At 41.5% G+C, this 27,807-nt stretch overlaps 1 protein-coding gene across 4 annotated transcripts in view; it reads left to right on the top strand.

The window, feature by feature from the left end:
• prpf40a (PRP40 pre-mRNA processing factor 40 homolog A) overlaps positions 1-27,807 on the top strand; it is a 69,053-nt gene that overhangs the window by 24,271 nt on the left and 16,975 nt on the right. For all 4 annotated transcript variants that reach the window (XM_078228344.1, XM_078228345.1, XM_078228342.1 and 1 more), the window contains 7 exons: positions 2,311-2,375; positions 9,631-9,795; positions 14,145-14,253; positions 14,377-14,527; positions 21,146-21,279; positions 25,574-25,688; positions 25,815-25,906. In XM_078228344.1, the coding sequence (XP_078084470.1) occupies positions 2,311-2,375; positions 9,631-9,795; positions 14,145-14,253; positions 14,377-14,527; positions 21,146-21,279; positions 25,574-25,688; positions 25,815-25,906 (831 nt within the window). The remainder of the gene's footprint in view (positions 1-2,310; positions 2,376-9,630; positions 9,796-14,144; positions 14,254-14,376; positions 14,528-21,145; positions 21,280-25,573; positions 25,689-25,814; positions 25,907-27,807) is intronic.

The following is a 27,807-nucleotide window of genomic DNA, read 5'->3' on the forward strand; positions in this document are numbered from 1 at the left end:
TGGACAGTGAAAAACTTGGAGAAAGGCATGAAGGTCATAGAGGGAGTGCATTGCAAAAAGTATAACCTATTTAGTTGTGACTATCAGTGGGCTTGCAGTTAATCAGTGGAATGAGTTATTTTTAGACTCTGACACAGAATACACATTTGTCTGACTTGTGTGTTATAATAGTTGGAAATAATTGACTTAATCTTGTAGAATAAACAACCTTGGAATCTCTGGGATTAATTTGCTTCCGACTGCATTGTTCTCTTCAATTTTTTTTAGAATAAATAAAATGACATGCCTCTAAATTGGCGAACTAATGAAAATCATTGCCAGTTTACCAGCAAGATTAAATAACTCTCTTTCAAGTATATTTGATGATAGCAACATACAATTCTGCATTTATATTAATTTGATTAGAGCTTCCAAAAGCAATTTGTGTTTTTGTAGGTCTTTTAAGGTAATATAAGGCTAAAGGTGAAGTGAAATAAGATCACTCTGGAAACAGCAATAAACAAAATGGTCAGTTATATTGATGGATCAGTTGAGTACAGGATTTCATGTTCAAACCCCACCTTCAACACTATTTATTTGGTTGTTGAGGCATTAAGTCCTGGAGGTAGTGCAGAGAATAACCATGGGACTTGTCCCTAGTGATAAAAGGGTTAATTTATTAAGAAAGACTAGGGCTCGTTGGCCTTGAAAGGAACCATTTAGAGTTGTGGATTTTACAGAAGTGAGATGCCGTAGATGAACAAAGAAAAATATTTTCATTTATATAGCGCTGTTCAAGACCTTCGATGCCCGTGGTGCTTTACAACCAGTTAAGTACTTTTGAAGTGTAATCATTGTTGTAATGCAGGAAGCATGGCAGCCAATTTGTGCACGACAAGCTCGTATATATAGCAACACTATCACAATTATCTTTTTTTGTGTGTTTTTGACTGAGGGAAAAATTGGCCAAGATGCCAGACTACCCTTCCCCTGCTTTTGTTGTAAATAGTGATATGGGAGTCTTTTACATCCACCTGTGAGGGTAGGCAAGACCTCTTTTTAATGTCTCGTGCCAAAGATGACATCTTATGCAGAGCAGCACTTTTAGCACTGCACTGCAATTTCAGATTAGATGTTTGTGCACTAGTCCTAGAGTGAGAGACCCACAACCTATTCACTCTGGTGCAAGTGCTATCAACTGAGCCATGGCTGACCTAGTGTACCATTTCAAGGTACGACAAGTAGCTAGAACAAGAATGCCTAAGTTAAAATTAACAAAGGAGAAAATTGAGAATTATCAGGCAATAATTCTTCAAACAATAAGAGGTTGATGCTTGGCACTTTTTCAGGTAGGCTTGTGCAGCCAAGCATGTAGACTTATTGACGGAATGCGTGATGTATCCAGGGGTGTGGGGTGGTTAAGATTTTCTTCATTCTGAATAGATGAGTGGAAATTGGCTAAATAGCATCCCTCATTTGTACTTTTCTTGCAAGTTGTATGAACATAAGAACTAGGAGCAGGAATAGACCACAAAGGCCATCTTGCCTGCTCTGCTATTCAATAAGATCATGACAACCCCTCATTCCAGGGACTAGTTTAGTGAACCTGTGCTGTATCGCCTCCAATGCAAGTATATCCTTTCTTAAATATGAAGATCAAAGCTGCATACAGTACTCCATGTGTGACTTCACCAAATCACTACAACTGTAGCAAGACTGCTTTATTCTTGCACTCCAATCCCCTTGCAATAAAGTCAAACATGCTTTTGCCTTAAGTTTCTTACCTTTTAAATATTCTGTTCTTTTATTCTTATGACCAAAGTGAATAACATCGCATTTCCCTATATTTTACTCCATCTTTCATCTTGTTGCCCACTCTAACCTGCTGCAACTTATCTATATCTCTTTGCAGCCTCTTTCCACCAGGTTTGTTGTCATACCTTGCCACCTAGTTTGGTATCATCAGCAAACTTAGATGAAGACACAATGTATTGAATCTAAGTAATTAATATAGATTGTACATAGCTCAGGCCCAGCGCTGATCCTTGCGGCATTCCACTATTCACTACCTGCCACCTGAAAGCCCCTCATTTTTTTCTTTTATTTCCACCTGTTAACCAATCCTCAATAGTTATCTATAATTCTACCTTAGCAAATAGCTGGGGACAAGATTGGAATTGGAGGGTAAGGCAGGAACTAAAGAATACACATTCCAACTGACGAACTAGCAAAACTCAGAGAGCAATGGTTTATGCGCAACTTATTTTTGATTAGACATGAAACTTGAGTAAAGTATTTGCATTTAATCTCAGATGTTACCTGTTTCTTTAGGGTGTTCAATCTAATGCGTCATGGGAACAAGCAATGAAGATGATTATAAATGATCCTAGATATAGGTAAGTTTCAAAAGGTTTCACTTTAATTTTTTGTGAGCTTTGCTCAGAATGAACCCTAATTAAGTAGCTACCTTTTAAAAAAACAAATGTGTAAATAAATTAAAGCAAAACTATGTTACTGTTGCAGTGGGAAACTTTAAAAAAGGTCAGAGAAAAGAATATATGCATACATTTGTGAACTTCCTGAGATATTTGTCCCATGCTCATTGATATATTGAGCTTGGTGAAATAGTTTAAACATAATTGAAACACATATCACTCATAGTAGGCGTTCAGGATTTGGTGTCATTCCTACAGTTCTTCTTGGTCAAGGGGTCCCTGCCTATATAGGTTGTCTCCCAGAATAGATTATTGCACTCCAGGACTTCAGGGGCCAATGGGCGAAACTCTGTGGCTTGTGGTTGTTTTCCATGTTGTCTGTCTTATCTTCATGGAGGCTGTCTGAGTGTGTGCTGGGATTTTCAAGCTTTCAAGAAAGAATTCTAGGAAAAGACTGTATATCCAGCTGGTATATGTCTGCTGCTTTTCTCCACAGGTAGCTTTCTTGCTGCTGGTAGTGGCCGATATATTCAGTATATTGCCAATAACCCACGATGCACAAACAATATTGCTCGTGGAGCACGTTCTCCAGTATATGTGTGCTCAGTGGTCTCAGGTCTAGTCCTGTAGGAATTGAGAGCTGTAACGCCTTCTCTTGTTTCCCAAACTGTTGTCTATAGTTATTGAATGTGAGGCGCAACCAGAAAATGTACATTCACTTTTGAATTTGCTGCCCCTCAGTCATTCACCAGGGAGGGGTGAAATTTGTGGATCTGGGCTACACTTTATGTATTGCCCTAAACAATCTCTTGCATTTGCCGATATTCGTGGGGATCTGTTTCTATAACTATCTCCACCCCTCCTCTAGCTGGCAGTGTGGGTCTCATTCCTGGGCTCCTCAGGCTTCCAGTGTTGCCTTTTGATTTGCAGACAAATGTAGAGTGAAGGCTGGAGTTATATTTGTAAGGATCTATTGAAAATCTATTGCTGGGCAGGTGTTGGAGGTGCCTTGTTGGAGCTTTTTACAATGTGTCTGGCTCCTGGGAAATGCCCATTGAGCTGTATGAAAGGGCTTTTGTGGCTTTTGTCAAGGTGTTGTTATCACCTGGTGATGCCTTTCTTGCAACAGATTCGGAATCTACATGTGAATGTATTGAGGAGTTCTATTGTGTCAGATTAGGGTGAAAGCTGGTATGCTGCAGCTGGTTTTTGGAGTTGTGCACAGCTGATCATGTTGCAGCGATGAGGTCTTTCCAGGCTTTTATAGCATTGTGTAAGGGTTAAAAGTCAGACTATATGTTGAGGGTGGTTGTTTCGGAGGTATTCTTCTTCATACTCAGCTATAAGTTGCATGAGTCTGAATTCCGGGTCATAATACTCTGGAGTTGAATTGCCCATTAAATACTGAGATTAAAATGCTGAATCCGCCTTGATATTTGAGGCATAATTATGGCATTTTGCCTCCTATTATTCATATGCCTGTTGCGATCTCGTAATTACTCTGCTGGGACTTGACTAAACAGGTAGGGGAGTTGAGGGAGAATATTTATTATTATTCTTCTGTAGTCCTCATGAGGGATAAGAGCAGAGAGTTCCATCCGTCAAGGTAAGCAGGGTGGGTTGGAATTTGTTTTTCTGTTTGTGGGCCAATTAGTTTGTGAGTTAGTGATAGTCATTGACTTGCATTAACTGCTGACTGCTTACAAAATCTATGGTTTAAGAGCTGCTGCTCAGTTATTTGTGATAAGCATTCAAGGCAAATATAATAAAAATGAAAAACATGAGAAAACCACTTGAACTCCAGTTACTCCATCTGTTTCTTAATGGAGGGATTTGGGTGGCATAGTGGTTAGCAGTGCTGCCTAAAAGCGCCAGGGACCCGGGTTCAATTCCCGGCTTGGGTCACTGTCTGTACAGAGTCTGCACGTTCTTCCCATGTCTACATGGGTTTCCTCCAGGTGCTCCGGTTTCCTCCCACAGTCCGAAACACATTAGGTGCATTTTCCATGCTAAATTCTCCTTCAGTGTACCTGAACAGGTGCCAGAGTGTAGCGACTAGGGGATTTCCACAGCAACTTCATTGCAGTGTTAATATAAGCCTATTTGCGACACAAATAAATAAATTTCATACCAGATATGAGAGAGGAAAGAAACAATATTAGGTTCCAAGAACTTTGGTATGAAGGGTGATACCTCGATTTGTGAAAGGGCAGTGGTTCTCAAAATAAATTAAACTTGCTGGTTTGAACTTTTTTTGAAACAGTAAGCAGTAATAGGATAGGGAAACTTGGTGCATGAAAATTTAATTAACATATCCAGAAGATAAACCAAAACCATTGAAATGCTATCAACTTCCATCTTTCCAGATTGAATTCTTTCCCATCTCTCACTGGAAACATTGTCACTCCATAGTTAAATAAAAATATTCATACAAGTAAACTAACTGAGGAAGCAGGGATAGAAATAATTTTCCCCTTTCCTTTGTCTCTGATCCTCTGTTATCAAAAAGATTGATTCCTTTCTGCAATATAGTTGCATAGATAATGGTCAGCCTCCAACTCATCTTTTTTAAGTTAACGCTGATAATGAGATTATCAAAATTTGTCTGCTTCATGCCCAATTTTGTGGCGTTGTGACATTTTGGCTCCTAAATGGTGTACAGATGTGCACGTCTAGCATGTACTGTAGTGGATGCCATATTGTTGAGGGTGTGGCACACGCACAGTAAGCAGCTGATTAGACACATCGTGATGTCAGTGACTTAATGCCAGCAATACCGTTTTGCAGCTCGATGCTTCAGCTACTGCCATTTCTTGAACACACACAGCTGAACCTGTGTTAAGCAACAGGAAGGACAGCTCACCAGGCCTATTTAAAGGGATCAGCAGCTGCTTAGAATTTTGTTGTTGTTTGATTTCTGCTGTTTCTCGCTGTGGTTTCTAGAGGTATTTAAATTAGCTAAAGTCTGCAGGGAATGTGTGGAAGGTGCCAAAGGACTTTTTTCTGACTTCAAGGATTCTATACAAACTACTTGCTCCCAGACATTGGCACAATAGTTTACGTTCTTGTTGGATTATAGCATGACAGGGCGAATGAGATGAAGTGAACCAGGCAGGATATGCTCCTAGAAGAGGGAGGAAGGGGAGAAGGGCCCTCAACAGGAGACCAAAACTGTCCCGTATGTCCAGGAAGTAATTCTCCTATTTGATCTTCAGCAAGCAATGGTGTGACACATTTCGTCAATTCAGTGAGGACCTCCTCATTGAAATTTGCCACTTGCTCCCAACATTGACTGGGACAGCCATAGTATTAGAGGATTGGATGGAGAGAAATTTGTTGAGTGTATTCAGGAGGAATTTTTCATTCAGTATGTGGATGGCCCGACTAGAGAGGGGGCAAAACTTGACCTCCTCTTGGGAAATAAGGAAGGGCAGGTGACAGAAGTGTTAGTGAGGGATCACTTTGGGACCAGTGACCATAATTCTATTAGTTTTAAGATAGCTATGGAGAATGATAGGTCTGTCCCAAAAGTTAAAATTCTAAATTGGGGCAAGGCCAATTTTGATGGTATCAAGCAGGAACTTTCAAAAGTTAATTGGGGGAGTCTGTGGGAAGGCAAAGGGACGTCTGGTAAGTGGCATGCTTATAAAAGTGTGTTAACCAGGGTTCAGGGTAAACACATTCCTCTTAGAGTGAAAGGCAAGGCTGGCAGAAGTCGGGAATCCTGGATGACTCGGGATATTGAGGCCCTGGTCAAGAAGAAGAAAGAAGCACATGACATGCATAGGCAGTTGGGATCAAGTGAATCTCTTGAAGGGTATAGGGGGTGTAAGACTAGAGTTAAGAGGGAAATCAAGGAGGGCAAAAAGGGGACACAAAATTGTTTTGGCAGATAAGGCAAAGGAGAATCCAAAGAGCTTCTACAAATAGTTAAGGGCAAAAGAGTAACAACGGAGAGAGTAGGGCCTCTTAAGGATCAACAAGGTCATCTATGTGCGGATCGACAAGAGATGGATGAGATCCTAAATGAATATTTCTCATCAGTATTTACTGTTGAGAAAAGCATGGATGTTGGGGAACTTGGGGAAATAAATAGTGATGTCTTGAGGAGTGTACATATTACAGAGAAGAAGGTGCTGGAAGTCTGAAAGCGTATCAAGGTAGATAAATCCCTGGGACCTGATGAAGTACATCCCAGGACGTTGTGGGAGGCTAGGGAGGAAATTGCGGGTCCCCAGCCAAGATATTTGATTCATCGATAGTCACGGGTGAGGTGCCTGAAGATTGGAGAGTGGCAAATGTTGTGCCTTGGTTTAAAAAGGGCTGCAGGGAAAAGCCTGGGAACTACAGGCCATTCACTTTGGAAGAAATAATAGCAAATTGGATTATTATTTAAATGGAAAAAAATTACAACATGCTACTGTGCAAAGGGACCTGGGTGTCCTTGTGCATGAGTCGCAAAAACTCAGTCTGCAAGTACAACAGGTGATCAAGAAGGCAAATGGGATGTTGGCATTTATCACGAGGGGGATAGAATATAAAAGCAGAGAAGTCTTGCTGCATCTGTACAAGGCATTGGTGAGGCCGCAGCTGGAATACTGTGTGCAGTTTTGGTCCCCTTACTTGCGAAAGGATATATTGGCCTTGGAGGGAGTGCAGAGAAGGTTCACCAGGTTGATACCGGAGATGAGGGGTGTAGATTATGAGGAGAGATTGAGCAGATTAGGTTTGTACTCGTTGGAGTTTCGAAGGCTGAGGGGTGATCTTATAGAGGCATATAAGATAATGAAGGAGCTGGATAGGGTAGAGGTGGGGAGATTCTTTCCACTTAGAAAGGAAACTAGAACTAGAGGGCACAGCCTCAAAATAAAGGGGGGTCAATTTAGGACAGAGTTGAGGAGGAACTTCTTCTCTCAGAGGGTGGTGAATCTCTGGAATTCTCTGCCCACTGAAGTGGTGGAGGCTACCACGTTAAATACGTTTAAGTCACGGATAGATGGATTTCTGATCGGTAAGGGAATTAAGGGTTATGGGGAGCAGGCGGGTAAGTGGAACTGATTCACTTCAGATCAGCCATGATCGTATTGAATGGCGGGGCAGGCTTGAGGGGCTAGATGGCCTACTCCTGCTCCTATTTCTTATTTGAGCCTCACATCTGTGGTGGGTAAATTGTTGGAAGGTATTTTGAGCGACAGGATCTACAGGCATTTAGAGATGCAATGACTGATTAGGGACAATCAGCATGGCTTTGTGAGTGGAAAATCATGTCTCACAAATTTGATTGAGTTTTTTGAAGGGGTAACCAAAAAGGTAGATGAGGGCAGTGCAGTTGATGTTGTCTACATGGACTTTAGCAAGGCCTTTGACAAGGAACCGCATGGTAGGTTATTGCATAAAGTTAAATCTCACGGGATCCAGGGTGAGGTATCTAAATGGATACAAAATTGGCTTGATGACAGAAGCCAGAGGGTGGTTGTCGAGAGTTGTTTTTCAAACTGGAGGCCTGTGACCAGCAGTGTGCCCATTTTTGGGGACGAGTAAATTTCACCCCCCATCCCATTCGGTAAATGTTAGGAAAGTGGTAGAAATCTAAAGTTGGACCATAGACATATTTATTGCTTGTTGTTCACACTGTTCTGAGAGTTCATTTGCTTTAGTGGTTTTTTAAAAAAGTCACGGGAGTTTCCAGAACCAGGGGTCACAGTCTGAGGATACAAGGTAGACTATTTAGGACAGAGATGAGGAGAAGTTTCTTCACCCAGTGAGTGGTCAGCCAGTGGAATTCGCTACCACAGAAAGTAGATGAGACAAAATCATTGTATGCTTTCAAGAAGCAGTTAGATATAGCACATGAGGCGAAGGGGATCAAAGGATGTGGGGGGGAGGACAGGATCAAGCTGTTGAGTTGGGTGATCAGCCATGATCATAATGAATGGTGGAGCAGGTTTGAAGGACAGAATGGCCACCCCCGCTCCTATTTTCTATGTTTCTGTCTGCAGTTAGCATGAAATCTATGCAGTAGACATATCAGAGCTCCTGGCTCCAATGACCAAAATAACCTATGTCTGTAAACATTTTTCCAAAATGCCATTAGATGCTTTATGCATCTCCTAAGGAACTTCTACTTTAAGGTTTTGAATCGACCTGTTAGGCACCTTTTCTGTTAACCTTATCATCTTTTAATTTTCTTTTGTCTGATATTAGAGATGCTTTCAAATTTTGATGGTGGCATAATTTAGCGCTGCTGCCTCACAGAGCTAGGGACCCGGGTTCAATTCCAGCCTTGGGTGACTGTCTGTGTGGAGTTTGCACATTCTCCCCGTATATGCGTGGGTTTCCTCCGAGTGCTCCGGTTGCTTCCCACAGTCCAAAGATATGCAGGTTAGGTGGACTGGCCATGTTAAATTGCCTCTTAGGGCCCTAAGTGCTGGGTGGACTCGTAACTGGATGTGTTTCAGATCCGATTTTTAGATCCGTTCTCAGGCACCCCATACACACTCTGCCTGCAAAAATATCAGTGATTCCGAATCTGCTGCACAAGCCTGTGAGCGGGGCTTAATGTGCCTGAAACCCTGGAGCTCCGATCAGTGTAGCGCCAAATCGGCCTTTTATGGAGCATGTCTGTTTCGCGCCGATTCTGGATTGGTGAACGCAATGGTAAAAGAGGAAGTGCCGATAAGGTTGGACGTGCAGTCTATTAAGTCAATTTAAATGCATGCAAATGCATTTAAATGGCCGTCGCGCCTGTTTTGGGCACGAGCATGGCCATTTTCGGGCCTTGGTAAAGGGGTAACTGGCGCGGAGGCGGGTGCGGATCAGGCCGCTCCCCTCAGGCCCAACTTTACCAAGTTTTTTGCACCCGAAAACGGGCACAACGTGATGATAAAATCGGACCCTTAGTGTCCAAAGATGTGTAGGTTAGATGGTTTTGCCATGGTAAATGTGGAGGGTTATGGGATTAGGCGGAGGGAAGGGCCTGAGTGGAATGCTCTTTCAGAGAGCAGGTGGAGACCAAATGGCCTCCTTCTGCATCGTCGGGTTTCTATGGTAAGAATCACTGTTTGTTGTAATGCTGATTGGGTCAAATTATCAGATCTTCTGTTTCAATTATGTTGCAATCTTAATGAACTGGTTAATTCTGTTGTTCTAGTGGTATTTTGTACTTTGGCTCCTTCATTTTTTGCCCATTGTAACAAACGTTATTTGAATCATGCAGTGCATTACCAAAACTTAGTGAAAAGAAACAAGCGTTTAATGCATATAAAATACAAACTGAGAAAGAAGAAAAGGAAGAAGCCAGGCTCCGTTATAAAGAAGCAAAAGAAAACTTCCAGCGATTTCTTGAAAACCATGAAAAAATGACATCTACCACCAGATACAGGTACGGTTACTTCTACCTGGAGTATGTAAGCAATTTATCAGTTGTAAGTTGTAATATGCTGATCTAACAGATTGGTCATAGTCTGTTCTGACAATGCTTAGAGTTCTTTATCCTGAATAAGTTGCATGTTTTTTTTCTTATAAATTCTGCTTTGTAACCTTGTTGACAGTGGTAATGAAGATGTTTATTCCCCTTTGGCTCAGGAAGCTGTCTAGAGGCTGTGTACATCTGTTCTGTGGTTTGGTAATGTCAATCCATTTTATGTTCACGTAAGCCAAGGGCCTCTGCAAAATCTGTTTCTAAAACTATATTGTTAGAATGTCCAGTAAACCTTTATTAAATTTTTTAAAAATATCGGTTAAAGAAGGAAAATTAGTCTGTTTAAAAGTTATTCTAAATTTAAGTAATTTGTAAATCAACTCCCTAAATCCACTTTCCATGTCAGCAGAGAAAACGACAGATGTTTTAGTTCACTGTAATGTTTTTTACCATCTCAAATAATTGCCTGTGATACTGAGCTATCAGATTATAGATAGGCCAGAATATGAAATTGTAGATATTTCATTCAGTTCATGGTAGAAACTGTGATCTGAATTTGTTACTTTGCTAGCAGTATGTACCATTTGTTTTCGTTTCCTGGTAATCAATTTTGGAAGGATTATCAAGTCTACTACCATAAATCGTGAAATTAAAGAACAGAGTTCTTTTTTGCACTGATACCTTTTTGCTTAGAGCTTGAGCCAGTGTTTTCTTAAAAACTGTGTTTATGCTGTTTTCAGATGCTAAGTTGTCGATGACGCATGTGGTCCTTCATTTAGATTTGGTGTCAAGTATCCTCAACATTTTATAATAGTCATCCTGAAAACATTAGGAGGTGGTAGATTCCAATAGTGTTGTATAGAATTCTGTCAAGTATGTAAAGAAGGCTTTTTGCTCTTAATTTGAAAATAATTTTTTTTTCATTTTTGAGTTTGAGAATGTATCTGTGTCATACCAATAGGAAGTAAATTTGGAGACACTTATCAGGCATAAATTTCAGTGAAAGCTGGAGTGCATAATTATCCTCCAATAACAATAACAGCAGGATGTGAATGATGCTTCTGCAGGAATGAGATAGTTCCACCATTTGGTGAAATTCCAACTTTTGGGCAATGGATTTTGTCCCTTTTAATTGTTTTTCTGACCTCTACATTAGCTTGGCCGCTGACTTCTATGTGACCAAAGCCAGGAGGAGTGAGTCTCTAAGTCTGGAAAATCTGATAATGAGGCTGAGAGCAGGCTCAGGGAGCTGTTGCTTATCCCACTGGGCAGGTGTGCACTGCTGCTGGCCACTTGGAGGACAGGGTTGGCAGCAGAGCCCACACCCCATGAGGTCTGGCAGGCTTTTGCGTGAGAGGAGGGGAATACTGGAGCTCAAGGCTCCACAAGTTAGGGGGAGGGGGGGTGATCAGCGGAACTCTAAGCTCTAAAGGGCCTGGGATTGGGAAGGAGTCAACAGCAGATCTCCGAGGTTCCACAGGCAGGGTTGGGCTCTGCTGGGCTTGGCAGGCCTGGGAATGAGTGGGAACAGTGAAGCCCAAGCCTGTGTGGTTTGGCAAGCCTGGGTTGGGGGTGGGGAGCAGAGCCTGAGTCTCCTGCAAAAGTCTTTTATTCTGGAAGGCTTGAAAACAGTATTTTGCGGTGACGGAAGGGGCCTGCCGGTGGTGGGATCTTCTGGTCCGCCTTTGTCAATGAGGTTTCCCGCTGTATGCGCCCTCTGCCGTTAGGAAACCCACGGCAGAGATTCGCCATCCATGAGACGGGAACAGCCAGAAAGTTCTGGCCAGTAGCTGCGGAGGATGTATATGAAAGTGTGTGAAAACTGGAAATTCCAAAATGAGTGAGGTAGATAGATTCTTCTCTGTGCATTATCTATTGATTTGTCAAATTAAAAGAGTGAGGTGTTTAAACTTGTGTACTGGGGAAACAAAAATGTGATGGTTTGTTCTCCAGCAGTTTAGATTAGATTTCTTTATTGCATTCAAAAAAAAAACTCAAGACACAAGCATTTCTTCTTTATTCATTTATTCAATGCTTGTCAATTGCAAAAAGAAGCTGAAGTCTCAAGAATCTTTCTTGGTCAATTCAACATGCAGTTACTGTGAAAAGTGTTTCTCATTTAAATAAAAAATTGAGAGCTTGTAAACCAACAATGATTTCTACTCTTTAAAATTATTGTCACCATGTTGGTCCAAACTTTACTGTCAAAATAACAGCAAAGCTGATGGTATCATTGTTATTTATGTGCAAAGACCATTGCAGCTCCAGCAAAGATGTCTGATTCAAAGCACTTGTTAAGAAGTTGATGTTGGAGATGATTTTGGCTTTGTGAAAATGGCATCTCGGACCCTTGCTCCCCATTCAAATGCATGAAGTAGCATGAAGTTCAAAGGGTGGCACGGTAGCACAGTGGTTAGCACTGCTGCTTCATAGCTCCAGGGACCTGGGTTCAGTTCTCGGCTTGGGTCACTGTCTGTGTGGAGTTTGCACATTCTCCTCGTGTCTGCGTGGGTTTCCTCCGGGTGCTCCGGTTTCCTCCCACAGTCCAAAGATGTGCAGGTTAGGTTGATTGGCTGTGCTAAAATAAAATTGCCCCTTAGTGTCCTGAGATGCGTAGGTTTGAGGGATTAGCGAATAAATATGTAGGGATATGGGGGTACTTCCTGGGTGGGATTGTGGTCGGCGCAGACTCGATGGGCCAAATGGCCTCTTTCTGCACTGTAGGGTTTCTATGATTCTATGAAGTTCCTGTACTTGCACAGTACATACAAAGTAATATTGTCACAGAGAGCTAAGTCAATTCTTTTCAGCTCCAAATACCTTTTTCACAACGCATTGAGTGTTAATTACTACCAGTTCAAGCTCCCTGTTCTCTGAAAATGAACTGTTAAAAGCATTGGAACTTCATTAATTCAGGTTTTAATTGTTAGAAAATATTGAGGGAAAAAGCAGCAAATTTAAAATGATTTTTTTCTCTCTTTAATCTTTTTTCCCTTATTTCTCTTGGTGCAATTGATTTGACAATTAATTCACCCACTCTAATTATGTTTCCTTCTTAATTTAACAGTGCTATTACCTGATTAGTTATAGAGATGTACAGTTTCATACCCTGTTCCCACAGGCCCGAGATATTCTTTAGAGGCCACACACAATTTTCACCTCAAACTTGCAGGAGACAATTTAGCAACATTAAACTGGCATCATTTGTTTTCCTGCCACACCAGATTTTGGGCCATTATGTTCTTTTTAAAGTTTGTTTGTTTTTTTCCCCACACTCCTTTGATTTTGTCCTTTTTTTTGAAGTATGGTCTCCTTGCTTGCTTGCAGTTCCATGGATGCTGGTTACTCATAAGTACATGGCTAAGGGCCTGTGGTTGAAGTGAAGGCGAGAGAGTCTATTTATTATTTGCCCAAAGCCAACATCCCCTCACCCAGATCTCCCTCCAGTCTTGTGCACTTGAGTTGCTGGATATTAGTTCGATGTGAACTCTGGCCGACCATGCCTCTGGGTTAAAGCTGGGGCAAAGACCAACTGCAGTGTCTCTTGGGAACATACAAACAGGAGTGGGCCATTCAGCCATCAGGTCTGCTCAGCCATTCAGTACGATCATGGCTGATTGGACACTTCAATGTCTTTTACACACAGGATCACCATAACCCTTTATTTATTGTTAACCACAAATCTATCAATCTCTACTTTAAACATACTCAATGACTGAGCTTCCACAGCCCTCTGGGGTAGAGAATTGCAAAGATTCGCGACCCTCTGTATATTGAAATTTCTCCTCACCTTGTTCCTAAGTTGCATCTCCCCTTATTTTGAAATTGTGCTTCCTGGCTCTAGACACCCCAACCATGGAAAACGTTTTAACTGCATCTGCCTTGTCGATTCCTTTTAAGTATTTTGTAGGTTTCAATTAGATCATCCCTTATTCTTCAAAACTCTTGAGAATATAAGGGCCAGTTTGTCCAGTCTCTCTCAAGACAGTCTCACCATCCCCAGAACAATTCTGGTGAACCTTTGTTGCGCTTCCTCTGGCAATAATATCCTTTCTGAGGTAAGGGAACCAAAACTGCATGCAGTACTCCACGTGCAGTCTAACCAAGCTTCCATACATTATATCTGTGTCACTTGTTCAACTGACATTGGCTAACTCAGCACAAACCAAAGATCGAACATAGAAGTTTCCTAACTCAGATGACTCAGCTACTCAATGACTAAAATCATTGAACTATGAAGAAGGTATATTGATTTTTTTTGAGTAATATGTTTATACACTTTTAAAATAAACTGTTTTGGAATATTCCAGGAAAGCTGAACAGATGTTTGGAGAGACTGAAGTATGGACTGCAGTTCCTGAACGAGATCGACAGGAGATCTATGAAGATGTTTTGTTTTTCTTGGCCAAAAAAGAAAAGGTTTGAATATTTAAGAAGTCACCAAACAAGAACGGGGCTTTTAACATTGGGCTTTATGCCTTTTCTATATTTCTACATGCCTTGTTTCACTAATCAATGCAATCAATCTTTACTTGATTTCAGGAACAAGCAAGGCAACTGAGGAAGAGGAATACCCAGGCACTGAAGAACATCCTTGACAACATGGCTAATGTAACATACTGCACGACGTGGTCAGAGGCACAGCAGTATCTAATGGATAATCCAACTTTTGCAGAGGATGAAGAGTTGCAAAGTAAGTTAATTTGTCAGAGCAAATTGCAGATTAGAAGAGCTGAAAATGGGGGCATACAATCTTTTGGGAACAGGGAGCTGATTTGACACGATATGCTAATTGCATGAGCCATATATGATTGAAACACTTGGATGGAGGTTGAATCGTGATTCAACTGTGATTTAGACATTGAACAAACATTTTGTCACAATGTTGCATGGATGGGATCTTATTTTCATTTTTACAGTAAAACATAGTTTATTTATTAGTGTCACAAGCAGGCTTACTGCAATGAAGTTACTGTGGGATGAAGTTACCCCCCCATGACATATCAGTACGAGACAATTTCTCGACATGAAATCTGAACTTGCTCTGCTTTACAAGAGCTTTCATTCATGATGTCAGTTTTGTCACAGTCAACAAAAGGACATCTTGCAGATGTTCACCCCGAGCCCTTTGAACAGAAGGTGAACTGCTGCAAGATAATTTATGGAAATGATTGTTTTCACGTAAACTTTGGGCCCGATTTTACCATCGCGTGGCATCTGTTTTTTGGCGTGAAAACTTGGTAAAGTCGGGCGTGAAGTGAGTAGCATGATCCATGCCCGCCTCCACGCTGGTTCCCCCTTTACCAAGGCCCAAAAATGGCTGCGATAGGGATCGCGCCTGAAATGGCATGATGGCCATTTTAATGTATTTGCATGCCTTTAAATTGACTTAATGGGCTGCACGTCTAACCGTACCGGTATTTCTCCCTTTAACCACAGCATTTGCCCATCCGGAATCGGCGTAAAACAGACATGCTCCATATAAGTCCAGTGCGGGCGCTCCATCAGTGAGGGCTAGTGAGGAGTATCTATGCTCTCTGCTTGAGATCGGTGTGTGGGGGGGGAGAGGGGTGTCCATTGCCACTCTGCCTGAAATCAGTGTAGGGGAAGGGGGTCCACTGCCACTCTGCCTGAGATCAGTGGGGGAGAGGAGCCCACGATTGGTCTGGGTTGCAGGGCTGGGGGGGGATAAGGGAGTCAGGAATGTTGGGAGGGGATGCAGCGGGGCAATGTCCTTGGGGGCCGGGGAGAGGCATTATCCAGCCCGGGATGGATGTGGCAGGGGAGCAGCATGCTATCATTTTTTTTCTGCGCATGCGCAGTTGGATTCGCTGATCGGAGCTGCAGGATTATGGGTGCATTAAGCCCCTCCCACAAGGTTGTGCAGTGCGATTCGAACTCGGCTGATATTTTTGCAGGCAGTGTGTGTGGAGGCGCCTGAGAACGGCTCTAAAAGTCGGATCTGAAACACTCCTAGTTTCAAGTTCGCCCAGCACTCAGAATCAAAATGGTAAAATAGGGGCCCTTTTTGTCAAAATAATACCACATGTCTTATGTTATATTGCTCAAAGCACCTCTGGCATGTGTAATCAGAATCCAAGCTGGTCAGTGAAGTCAAAACCAAGATTTTGAGCTTTTCTTTACTGAGAGTTTATTAACTTTGTTCAGTCTCATACACCTCCTCCAACACCCAGTGTCCCCTATTTATATGTGATCAGGGTACTTAATAAAATAATGCCCTCACCTGTGTATCTTAACAATATAACTAACATACGGTTAACAGCATGTATTCTTAGAATGCTGGCACACCCATCACATTGAGCTTGCTCTTCTGATGATCATTGTGTTGGGGTCAGTCAGTTCCATTTCAGTTCACTGACAGTAAGAGCATTTCTAAAAAACTCCGGCAATCTTTCATGGAGGTTTTGATGGCGGCTGACAAATTTGCATGCTCCACTCTCATGCACAATTTGTAACAGGCCCAGTACACCTGCAACACAAATAATGTATTCAATGTTTCCTTCACTGTTGTACACCAACAGTCATTCAGAAAACATCAAAAGGCTTTCGTCAGTTGCCAACTCCTTGACAAATGCTTTGACAGCAGCGAACCCAGTGTAAAGCAGCACTCGGGCTCTGCATGCCTAACAGAAGCAAATTTTTCCAAACTGACACACAAGCCACTGCCATCCTCATGAGGCTGCCACTGCACTTTACGAATTCTAGGGGGAGAGGTCCTGTGGGAAGGAGACAGAAGGACAATACGAGTGTGGGTGCTTGTAATTCCTAGGCCCATACAGCAGAGCCTGGTCTCCAGTCATCTTGGAACTCTTTGTCACTGGACCAAGGCCTTGTTCTGTCAAGGCTGTATGGTAGCTGATGTGCAACGGCCACCCCACTTTAAAACAACTCGGGCATCTTTCACTCCTTAATATGAAGTCCAGGACCCTCATAGACAACAGCAACTGATCGGAAAGGCATATTGCTCTCTTCGCCCTGGAGCTCAGGCGTTTCAACATTCACATTGCTGCCCTAAGCATGACCTGGTGAACAGGGAAAAGCCAGCTCAAGGCGCAAGCTGGCAGTTGCACCTTATTCTTCACATCCAATGGCAGTGTAGCCATTGCCTGTTGAGGTTGCGGTTATAGTCATAGATCATAGAGTCATAGAGGTTTACAGCATGGAAACAGACCCTTCGGCCCAACTTGTCCACGCCACCCTTTTTTAAAAAACCCCTAAGCCAATCCCAATTACCCGCATTTGGCCCATATCCCTCTATACCCATGTAACTATCTAAATGCTTTTTAAAAGATAAAATTGTACCCGCCTCTACTACTACCTCTGGCAGTTTGTTCCAGACACTCACCATCCTCTGTGAAAAAATTGCCCCTCTGGACACTTTTGTATCTCTCCCCTCTCACCTTAAATCTATGCCCTCTAGTTTTAGACTTCCCTACCTTTGGGAAAAGATATTGACTATCTACCTTGTCTAGGCCCCTCATTACTTTATAGACCCTATCTGGAAAAGTAAACCAGAAGAAGGTCACCGCCTCGATGGGGTTGGCTTCACCAGAGACTCCCCTTGCGGGATAAACAAACAGCTCATGACTCTTGGCTCACCCTAACCCAGAACTAATATGTTAAAGTCCTCTGCATATGGCTCAACACTGGAAGCTGCAGATGAGTCCAAAGAAGAATTTTGCTCCAACCTCGAATAATTCTTGGCCCGAGTCCCAGTGGCTGACAAGCTGATCCTCTTCAGTGACTTCAACACCCAAGCTGGAACCTCCATTTTCCAGCATCTTCAAGAAAGGGGACAAGTCTGACTGCAGTAACTACAGAAATTTCATGCTGTTGACCACAGGGAAGTTGTCACATGAGTTCTCTTTAATCGCCTTCATGCAGTGGCTGAAGATCTCTTCCCAGAGCCGCCCACTATGGGGCATAATGGACATGATCTTCACCACACGCATCTACAAGAGAAATGCAGGGAACAACACCAACACTTGCACATGTCTTTCTTTGACCTCACAAAGGCCTTTGGTCCTGTCTGTACCATGAGGACATGAAAGCCATGAGCTTGACCACCAATCCACCACAGACCCAATTCACATTCTGATTGGGATCAGACAAGGCTGTGTCATTATATCAGCGCTCTTCTAGATTTTCCTTGCTTTCTCAGCAAGTTCCCCACTGGAGTGGAACTAACTACAGAATGAGTGGGAATTTGTTCACCCTCGACTGCCTACAGGTCAGAGCTAAACATCTATAAGACAAAGGTTCTCCCGACACCTGGAAATCCCTGGCCTAAAACCGCCTGAAGCGAAGGAGAAGCATCTGCAAAGGAGTTGAACACCAAATTTTATCGGCAAGAGCAAGTTGCAGCTAATTGTCGGCAGCAAAAGGAGCACATAGCAACTGGGCATCTGTTCCTCCAACTACTGTCCATACCACCTGTGACAGAGACTAGGTTGTGCATTGGACTTCTCGGTTGCCTGAGAATCATTTTTTAGTGTGGCAGCAAGTCATCCTCAACTCTGAAGGACTGTCTAAGAAGAAATGCCTTGAGGGGCGGCACGGTAGCACAGTGGTTAGCACTGCTGCTTCACAGCTCCAGGGACTTGGGTTCGAATCCCGGTTCGGGTTGCTGTCCGTGTGGAGTTTGCACATTCTCCCTGTGTCTGCGTGGGTTTCCTCCGGGTGCTCCGGTTTCCTCCCACAGTCCAAAGACGTGCGGGCTAGGTTGATTGGCCATTCTAAATTGCCCCTTAGTGTCCTGGGATGCGTTGGTTAGAGGGGTTAGTGGGTAAATATGTAGGGATATGTGGATAGGGCCTGGGTGGGATTGTGGTTGGTGCAGACCCGATGGGCCGAATGGCCTCTCTCTGCACGTAGGATTCTATGATTCTTTGTCTTCACCTGCATGGTCGAGGCACGATTATTGGTCAAGTTAGTAATCTTTTCCAGATGTTTGAAGAAACCAGATTTTTAAAAAAATTCCGTTGGGAAAAAAATCTTTACCAACATTAAGTTTATTTCAACTTTTTTTGTAGTTACTTGTGTAGAAGGCAAAATGAGCAACTGATTAATGATGTCATTTCGTTGTTTGATGTTTTCATGTTGATGTTTTTATCCGTAACAAGATTGTACCACACAAAACTCTGAACCCTTTGAAACAGTTGTCTTGTGAACTCTTAAATTGTTGTTTACTGGATTCTTCCGTGTGACAGCTAATTTTGATGAAGAAAGGCAATGCACTGTTTCACAGCAGTACCTCGAGAGGTTTTATTGTCTTTGCAACCCCATCATGTGTGATGCTACAAAGCCAGCTCGGTTCATGTCCACTGAATAATTCTTAACATGCTACCAAAACCCACTGCATTGAAGAACATGTTTTAGAATTCATTGGCCGTTCCATGGAGCAAATGTTTCTCATGTTGAAACTGGTGTTATATTTAATCTTGTTCTTCTATTATAAATTGTACTCTTAACTCAACGTGCAAATTAATGACACAAAGTCCCTCGCTGCAGTGTTGCACCAAAAAGTGCCAATTTACCCACTGATCTTGAAAGATGCAAGCCTCAGACTTTGCTTACTGTCCTTTAATAAATCTGGAAACATTCCTCTTTCCAATGCTGACAGATTCAGCATTGCACACTGAACTGCCTGCAGCTCACACCTTTGATAACAATTGTATTTTATTCAAGGAACATGTTTGCAGCTCAAAAGCTGAATTGTAGTGCCACTTGGATTGAAAAATTCAGAGACTAAGTAATCAAGTTAAAAACTTGGAAACATGTGACAATCATGTAGGAACAAAAGTAGACAGATATCCAACAGCTAACAGGACAGTGACAGATGGTATATTAAAAAAGTGTTGAATTAAAATTATATTACAAACCAATGCACCATTCCTACGTTACCGGCAGTAAAGTGCATTTAGACTTCACGATTTAAGTGCTTCATTGACAACCCGAACCATGTAAGGAGTAGGGCTGTATCTCAAACCTTTCTCAAACCTCTGATTTACCTTGAATGCTCTGGATGTAGTCATGGTAACCAGTTCTGAAACTGGGTAGATTGCATCAGGGATTTTTTCAATTTAGTGCAAATATTAATTCTTGTTAGTCGAGCTTTGTGACATGAAGAGAATTGTCATATGACTGGTACTGAGAGCGTAAGATCAATCTCAGAGCATGCTTTTGTGTTCTTTCGATCTGCGCACTTGGCATCTGTAAGAGGTCAGGATGATACCCAAGCACAGTGCATTGAATCAAGGGATGGAGATGACCAATGTTGATCAATAAGGCATGTGAACATAAAGTCTGAGAATGAAGACCTGTTTATTTGTTACCTGTCATGGAATTATAATATGAAATCATTAATGACTGTGATATCAGTTCTTATGATTCACATGTTTGTCCTGTACTTTGGGATTTTATTTGCATCCTTGATATATACAAGAGATGTAATCATTTAGGAACTTAAAATGTGTTTCCATGTGATTCATACAACCTTTAGCTAGAATAATTGGCAGAAGTCAGTGTTTGAGAGTTGGCAGAATGTCTCTCGCTCTACTCTTTTCATGCTTGTACATGAAAAATCCAGTCCCATTCCCAAATTAAAACTCCAAGCTTACCTTTGACTAAAGATCCAGCTGCCCCAAACTCAGTATTTCACCCCACCTATCCCTTACACAAAGACCACATACTGAGTTACCATTTTGCATTTCACTTTCTGATCTGTTCTACTCCCTTCTGCCTGCTGCCCTCGTTTGCAATTTGGTTGGATCTGACATCCTGAATCGGCCACTATTCCCACAGTGATTACAGCGATCGTATCCCCCATGATTGGCGTGGCAGATTCATTGAAAAATTTGCAAGTTGGAGCTTTAAATTTCCTGAACCACGGTGACTGGTCATAGTTGCATTCTGAGTGATGCCGTGAGGCTGCTCTTGGATGGTCTAAATGTAACACTCCGAAAATACATTTTTCTAACACACATGAGCTAGGAAGTTCAACCAGCTTGCGTGGAAAGTCGTCAATAGGCACTAGCATTCGGAGGGCACAAGGGAAGCGAAAGGAACCTGTAAGCAGGAAGAAACCTCCCAGATATGATTCATTCCAGACCTGAAATTGAGATTTGTTACTGGATCTTCAGAAGACTTAATACTGTGTTTTTTATTGGTAGAAAAGGTAGATAGTTTTGCGAAAATCTCTGCTTTTGCAAATGATTTAAAATTAATTTCTGTATACTTCCCGTTGAATGTATTGGTTTCACATTTGATACCCAAACTTTTATTTTTATAGATATGGATAAAGAAGATGCACTTGTTTGTTTTGAAGAGCATATAAGAGCATTAGAAAAAGAGGAAGAGGAGGAGAAACAACGGGGTTTGCTTAGAGAGCGGAGAAGGCAGCGTAAAAATAGGGAGGCTTTTCAAGTAAGTGACAAATTAAATTTGCAGGTCATGTACATAATGTTGGTGCATTGTTTTGATGTCAAATTGTGTTTGATTACACTGCTGCTGAAGTGTTTTACTGTGTTGATGGTGCTATATAAATAATATAAATTGTTGTTAGAGCAGCAACATGTTTTTACATTGTTACTAATTAAGACTATCAATGACCAAAGAAGCCATAAAGCAACTATTTTTAGTTAATTTACATTATTTTTGTTTAGATAGGATTTTTCTGGCTCTTTGCACTGAGGTTTATTCTCTTTTTAAAGTTTGCAAACATTTTTTTATAATAATTCATTGAGTGCTAATTCTAATTCGCAATCAGTAATTAAGATTTAGTTTATTGGATGATAACTTTAAATATTTTAACGTGCCTCAAAAATAGATGGATTAAATATTTTTTTAATGAAACTTTCACAAGTTCCTCATTCTTCGACCTGCAGCTTTAGAATGGTAATAGATAAACCTCCAATAAGATTTAGCTTATGCATGCCACAGTACATCATACCTCCGTATCTAAGTATACTCTGGTTATTCCCTTAAAATTGTAATGTCTCATACTATCTTAAAGCTGCATGAATTGTGACAACATAGAAATAGGAAAAGGAGTAGGCTGTTCACTCCTTTCCCCTTCGAGTCTGCTCCACCATTTAATAAAACCATAGCTGAGCTTTTATCTCAAGTTCCACATTCCAGCATATTCAAGAATCCCCCATGACACTTGAAACCCTTAATATCCAAAATTCCAGTGATCTGTGTTTTGAATATACTCGGCAACTAAGCATAGTAGCGAATTCCAAACTTTCACAGCCATCTGAATGAAGAAATTTCTCTTCACCTCAGTGCTAAATAGCCAACCCCGTTTTCTGAGATTGTGAGTCTAGTTCTAGACTCTCCAACCAGGGAAACTTTCTCCCGCATTCAACCGTATCAAATCTCTTAAAAATGTTCTATATTTCAATGAACTCATCTTTCATTCTTCTAAATTCCAGACAGTATAGACCTAATGTACTCAATCTCTCCTTGTTCCAAGAATCAGTCTGGTGAACCTTTGCATTGAATGTACCAACGTTTCCCAGTCTATCACTATTTTTAAAAAATCTCCTTTTCTGCCAAAGTGGATAGTTTCACATTTTTCCACATTATATTTCATCTGGCATGTTCTCACTTAATTTCAATACATCCCTTTGCAAGCTGTTGCATCCTGAGCCTTACCTTCCCATCTAACATTGTACTACCAGTAAACTTAGATGTGGGGGCTGAGAATAATGTATCCAAGTCATTGGGTATGGGTTGTGAAAAACTGAGGCCCACATGATACTCCACCAGCTAGAGGCTGCCAAACTGAAAACTAATCTTTTATTTCTACTTTGTTTCCTGGCTGTTAACCAATCTTCAACATGTTAGCACTGACCCCATGAACTTGATTTTGTGGCGGTAATCTCTTGCATGCCACCTTATCGAATACTTTTTGAAAACCTAAATATGTCACATTCACTGATTCCCATTTTTCAAACCTGCTAGTTACAATCTCAATAAGTTCATTTGTCAAACATGATTCCCCTTTTATAAATCCTTTTGACTCTGCCCAATTTTATGATTATTTAGTGCTCTGTTAATTCACAGAATCACAAAATCATTACAGGACCTAATCCCACTCCCCTGTACATTCTTTCATTTCAGATTTCGGAATCTAACTCCCTTTTGAATACCTCAGTCAAACCCCCTCCACCACCCTCTCAGAAATTTCATTCCCAACTCCGTGCACCCTCTGGTGAAACATTTTTTCTTCACGTCGCTTTTACTCATTTTGCCAATTATTTTGAATCTGTGCCCTCTAGCTCTTGATGCTCACTATTTATCCTGTACATACCTCTCAGGATCTTGAATACTTCTATCAAGTCTCCTCTCAGCCTTCTTTTCTCCAAGGAAAATAATTCCAGCCTCTCCACACTATCCTCATAGCTACAGTTGTTTATCCCTGGAATCATTTTTGTCAATATTCTAACCACTGTACGGCACGGTAGCACAGTGGTTAGCACTGCTGCTTCACAGCTCCAGGATCCCAGGTTCGATTCCCGGCTCCGGTCACTGTCTGTGTGGAGTTTGCACATTCTCCTCGTGTCTGCGTGGGTTTCCTCCAGGTGCTCCGGTTTCCTCCCACAGTCCAAAGATGTGCGGGTTAGGTTTATTGGCCAGGTTAAAAAAATTGCCCCTTAGAGTCCTGGGATGCGTAGGTTAGAGGGATTAGTGGGTAAAATATGTGGGGGTAGGGCCTGGGTGGGATTGTGGTCGGTGCAGACTCGATGGGCCGAATGGCCTCCTTCTGCACTGTAGGGTTTCTATGATTTCTATGAATAATCTCTGCACTCCTCTCCAATGCTATCACACCATACTTCAAGTATGGCGCCCAGAACTGGACGCATTACTCTCCAGATGATGCCAAATGAATTGATTGCAGTATTTTCCCTATTACTGAAGTTAAACTAGTTGGTTTAAAATTCCCTGATTTCCATTTCCTTCCTGTCTTGAATAGCGGGTTACCTTTGGTACCTGCTAATCCATGGGACCTTTCAATGACAAGAGACTATCTCAAGGGAATTCTGGAAAATTAAACAAATTACTATAGCTGTCTCTTTTAAACCCCGAGGAATTTGGCCCAGATACTGGAGATATGAATGAAGCCTTTAGTCTCATTAATTTCTCTAGCCCTGTTTCTCTGCTAATTCTAATTTCTTTAACTTCCTCGTTGTCATTGAACTCTTTGTTTCCCACCGTTTCTGGAATTTTTTTGAGTATCTTCTACCATGAAGAAGTATATTAATTTAAATAATCTCTGGATTACTCTCCCATACCAGGCACTAGTGAGAGTAGAAATAGGCAGATGGATAAGATTAATGCTTGGCTTGAGGAAGGGCTTCAGGTTCTTTAACATTTAGACCAAGTCTGAGGCAAGAGACACCAAGGGAAAAGTTGCACATAACAGGACTGGGACCATTGCCCTTGTTGGGGCTTCATTCGTGTGGTTGGAAAAGATTTAACCTAAATTGACAGGGGAAGCAGACCCAACACATAGCACTAGATAAGAAGAATAGGACCATAAAGGAGTGAGAGTTTAAGATAAGGAGGTGGGCCTGTATTAGATAGGAGCAGACTAAGAAGATTATAAAGAACGCAAAGATGGGTTTACAATGCAAGTATGTAAATGCACAAAATGTGGTGAATGAGTTTGGTGACCTACAAGCACAAATAGTCATGTGGCAATATAATGTAAGGAGGGGAAAAAATTGAGGTAGGATAGCAGTATTGATTAGGAAAGCTGTTGTAGTGTTTGAGAGAGATGGTATCCTGGATTGGGTCAAAAACAATTCATTTGGGTAAAGTTGCGAAACAAAATGGGGGCGATCATGCTACTGGGTATATTCTATAGGCCTCCAAATGGGAAATTAGAGATCTAAAATCGAACTTCATTGGGACAAGTGGGGATCTAACCAATAGAACCAAGATGTAGCAGGAAAAACTAAGTGAACAATGGACGATCCTTTAGCGTGTTATGTTTCAGGTACAAGCTAGGTACATTCCAACAAGGTCGTATTAAAGCCGTGGCTTCTTGAATGATGTGGGGGAAAGGGAATTTGATGCAATAACTCACACCCAAGCACCACATCCCGCAATGGCTCCTGCCAAGTTTGGACCAAGAACATACTGCCTTTATCATTAACTTCCTAGTTTCCTGATGTTGCCCAGTTCTCTAATGCCCTGTTAACTCTCTGGTTATCTTTACCCAAATCACTTCTCTGTAGCCTCGACATTTTCTCATACTGCTTTTGAACTTTCTCTTTCCTGAATCCTTCCTCTCCTCCCTTCATTGGTTTTATCTTCTCTTTGCCGTTCGCGTGATTTGATTTGCCAGAACACTGGTCGCAGCCAGATTGGAACCTGTCGCAGCAGAACAGCTGCCTCTTTCCTGAGCCAATGCCCTGTTAAAGTGAATTATAACCCTAACCCATTTTTGGAGGCTACCTCGCATCTGGAACACTCCCCCAATAATCACCCTCATTTGAGTTCAAAATAGCCACTCCTTGAAGTTATAGGTTATCTAAATATTTACCCAGAACTTTTACCCACCACCATTCCTGCTGCAACGTCACTTTGCTTTCTCTTCTGTTACTTTTGGCCTCGCCTTTTTAGACAATTTATCCTCACTGAATGGAAGAAGATAATGTGCTGAAAAATATGGGTTTTAGTTTTCACACTTCATCTAATGTTCTTGCAGACATTCTTAGATGAGTTGCATGAAAGTGGACATTTGCATTCCATGTCTACCTGGATGGAATTGTATCCTGCCATCAGTGCTGATATTAGATTTTCCAAAATGTTGGGCCAACCTGGTAAGGCTTTTTCAGTTTATCCCCAAACTTTCAAGTTGTCTGCATTCGCCTAATGTATAGAGCAAGTTATTTTTCCTCAAATATTCATGTTTTCTATGATGTGCTGAATTGTCATTGTATCTTTAGGATCCACTCCACTTGATCTCTTCAAATTTTACGTAGAAGATCTAAAAGCACGCTTCCATGATGAAAAGAAGATAATAAAAGATATTTTAAAGGTAAATGCAAAGCATATTGAATTAGTTTATGAAAATATATAGTAATTACTTTATAACTTAGAAAGCATGATGCAAATGGATAACTTGTTGAAATCTACAATTGACTAATAGAAAACTCAAGGTCCCTATTTGGATTGAAGTATGACCTCAATGGAGTGTGAACGTTTGGTGAGCTGAGGGACAATTATATCTTTCTGAAAATCTAATAATATTTGTATTTAGCATATAACTGCAAGTGCTGTTTAAGTTCTAAGTCTCATCTAGGGGCCTAAACAGGGAGGCGGAAGCTACCCACTGGCAACAGCTGAAATAGTTAATTAAGGAAACTGGCTGGAACTGGTTATTGTTGTACCCAGGCTCAGCTTGTCCCTTTGTTCAGAACATATAAATTCAGACATACTCTGTGCGAGCAGCACTGAGTGTGACCACAAAGGAGTGAAAGAAATTTGAGGAAACTCGGTGATGAGGGGGGAGAGAGATACACATTTGCATTTTCTAACTTCTTCATCCTGTAGGAATTGGTTCCTGCTCTACCACAGGGGAAGAAGCGAGCTGTTTGGTGAGTATCGTGTAAGTGGTCAGGTCTACTCCATTCCAAAGGTTTAAAATAATTCAGGAATTTGTGATAAGATTAATAAATGCAAAAAGTAGATAATTGAATAAAATAATTAAGTTACTAATTAAAGCACATGGTGGGGTAGGTAATGTGTCATAGCTAAAGCAGGTCGAAGCTCCTGGATACCGGTGTGATCCAGAGGGGTAGACACGTCTGCAGTGTCAGTGGCTTGAGGAGCTTCGGCTTAGAGCCATTGAGCTGGAGGCTGAGCTGCGGACACTGCAACACATCAAGGAGGGCAAGAGTTACCTGGACGATTCGTACCAGGAGGCGGTGCTGCCCCTTAGGGATAGGGCCTTCTGATTTGGAAGGTGATCAGGAACAATCATGAGGGCACAAAGGTGGAACTAGCGAAAGTAAACTGAGGTTAAGCGATAGGTCATTAGAGATGCAGTGGCAGACATTTAAAGGGATATGTAAGAATACACACTGGATGCATTCCAATGAGGAAGAAAAATTCCAATGGGAGAACCCACCATCCGTGATTAACTTAAATTAAAGACAGTAACAAACTTAAAGAAAAAGCATATCATAGCACTAAGGTGCTAGGTCAGAAAATTGGACAAAATATAAAGAACAGCAAAGAATGACAAAAGGATTAATAAGTATTGAAAAATGCTTAGAAATATAAAGATGGATAGCAAGAGTTTTGATGGATATTTAGAAACTAGAGTTAACGATTCGTCCCATAGAAAGTGCTTCTGGGGAATTGATAATGGAAAGTAGAGAGGTGGTGGATGGATTGAACAGGTATTTTGCATCAGTCTTCATGATCGAGGATACAAGTAACATCCCAGAGATCACTGTAAATCAGGAAATGAATGTGAGGGAGGAACTCAGCAAAAGTACAGTCATCGGGGAAGTGATATTAAGCAAATAGTTGAGGTTGCAGGCTGACGAATCCTTGGATAGACCTCACCCTAGGGTCTTGAATGAAGTGGCTTTAGAGATGTGTGAAGCATTGGTTTTAATTTTCCAAAATTTCTGAGATTTGGGGAAGGTTCCAATAGATTGCAAAATAAAAAAATAACAGCTTTATTCAAAAAAGGAGAGAGACAGAAAGTAGGAAACTGCAGATCAACTAGCCTAACATCTCATTTTTTTTACAATTTATATAAATGACTTGAATGAAGGGACCAAAGTTGTGAAATTCGCTGATGTCACAAAGAGAGATAGGAAAGTAAATTGTGAAGAGGTCATAAGGAGGCTACAAAGGAACATGGGTAGATTAAGTGAGTGGGCAGAGATCTTGCAAATGGAGTATAATGTGGGCAACAGTGAAATG

This window comes from Mustelus asterias, chromosome 14 (genome assembly GCF_964213995.1).
Source record: "Mustelus asterias chromosome 14, sMusAst1.hap1.1, whole genome shotgun sequence".
Taxonomy (NCBI): Eukaryota; Metazoa; Chordata; class Chondrichthyes; order Carcharhiniformes; family Triakidae; genus Mustelus; species Mustelus asterias.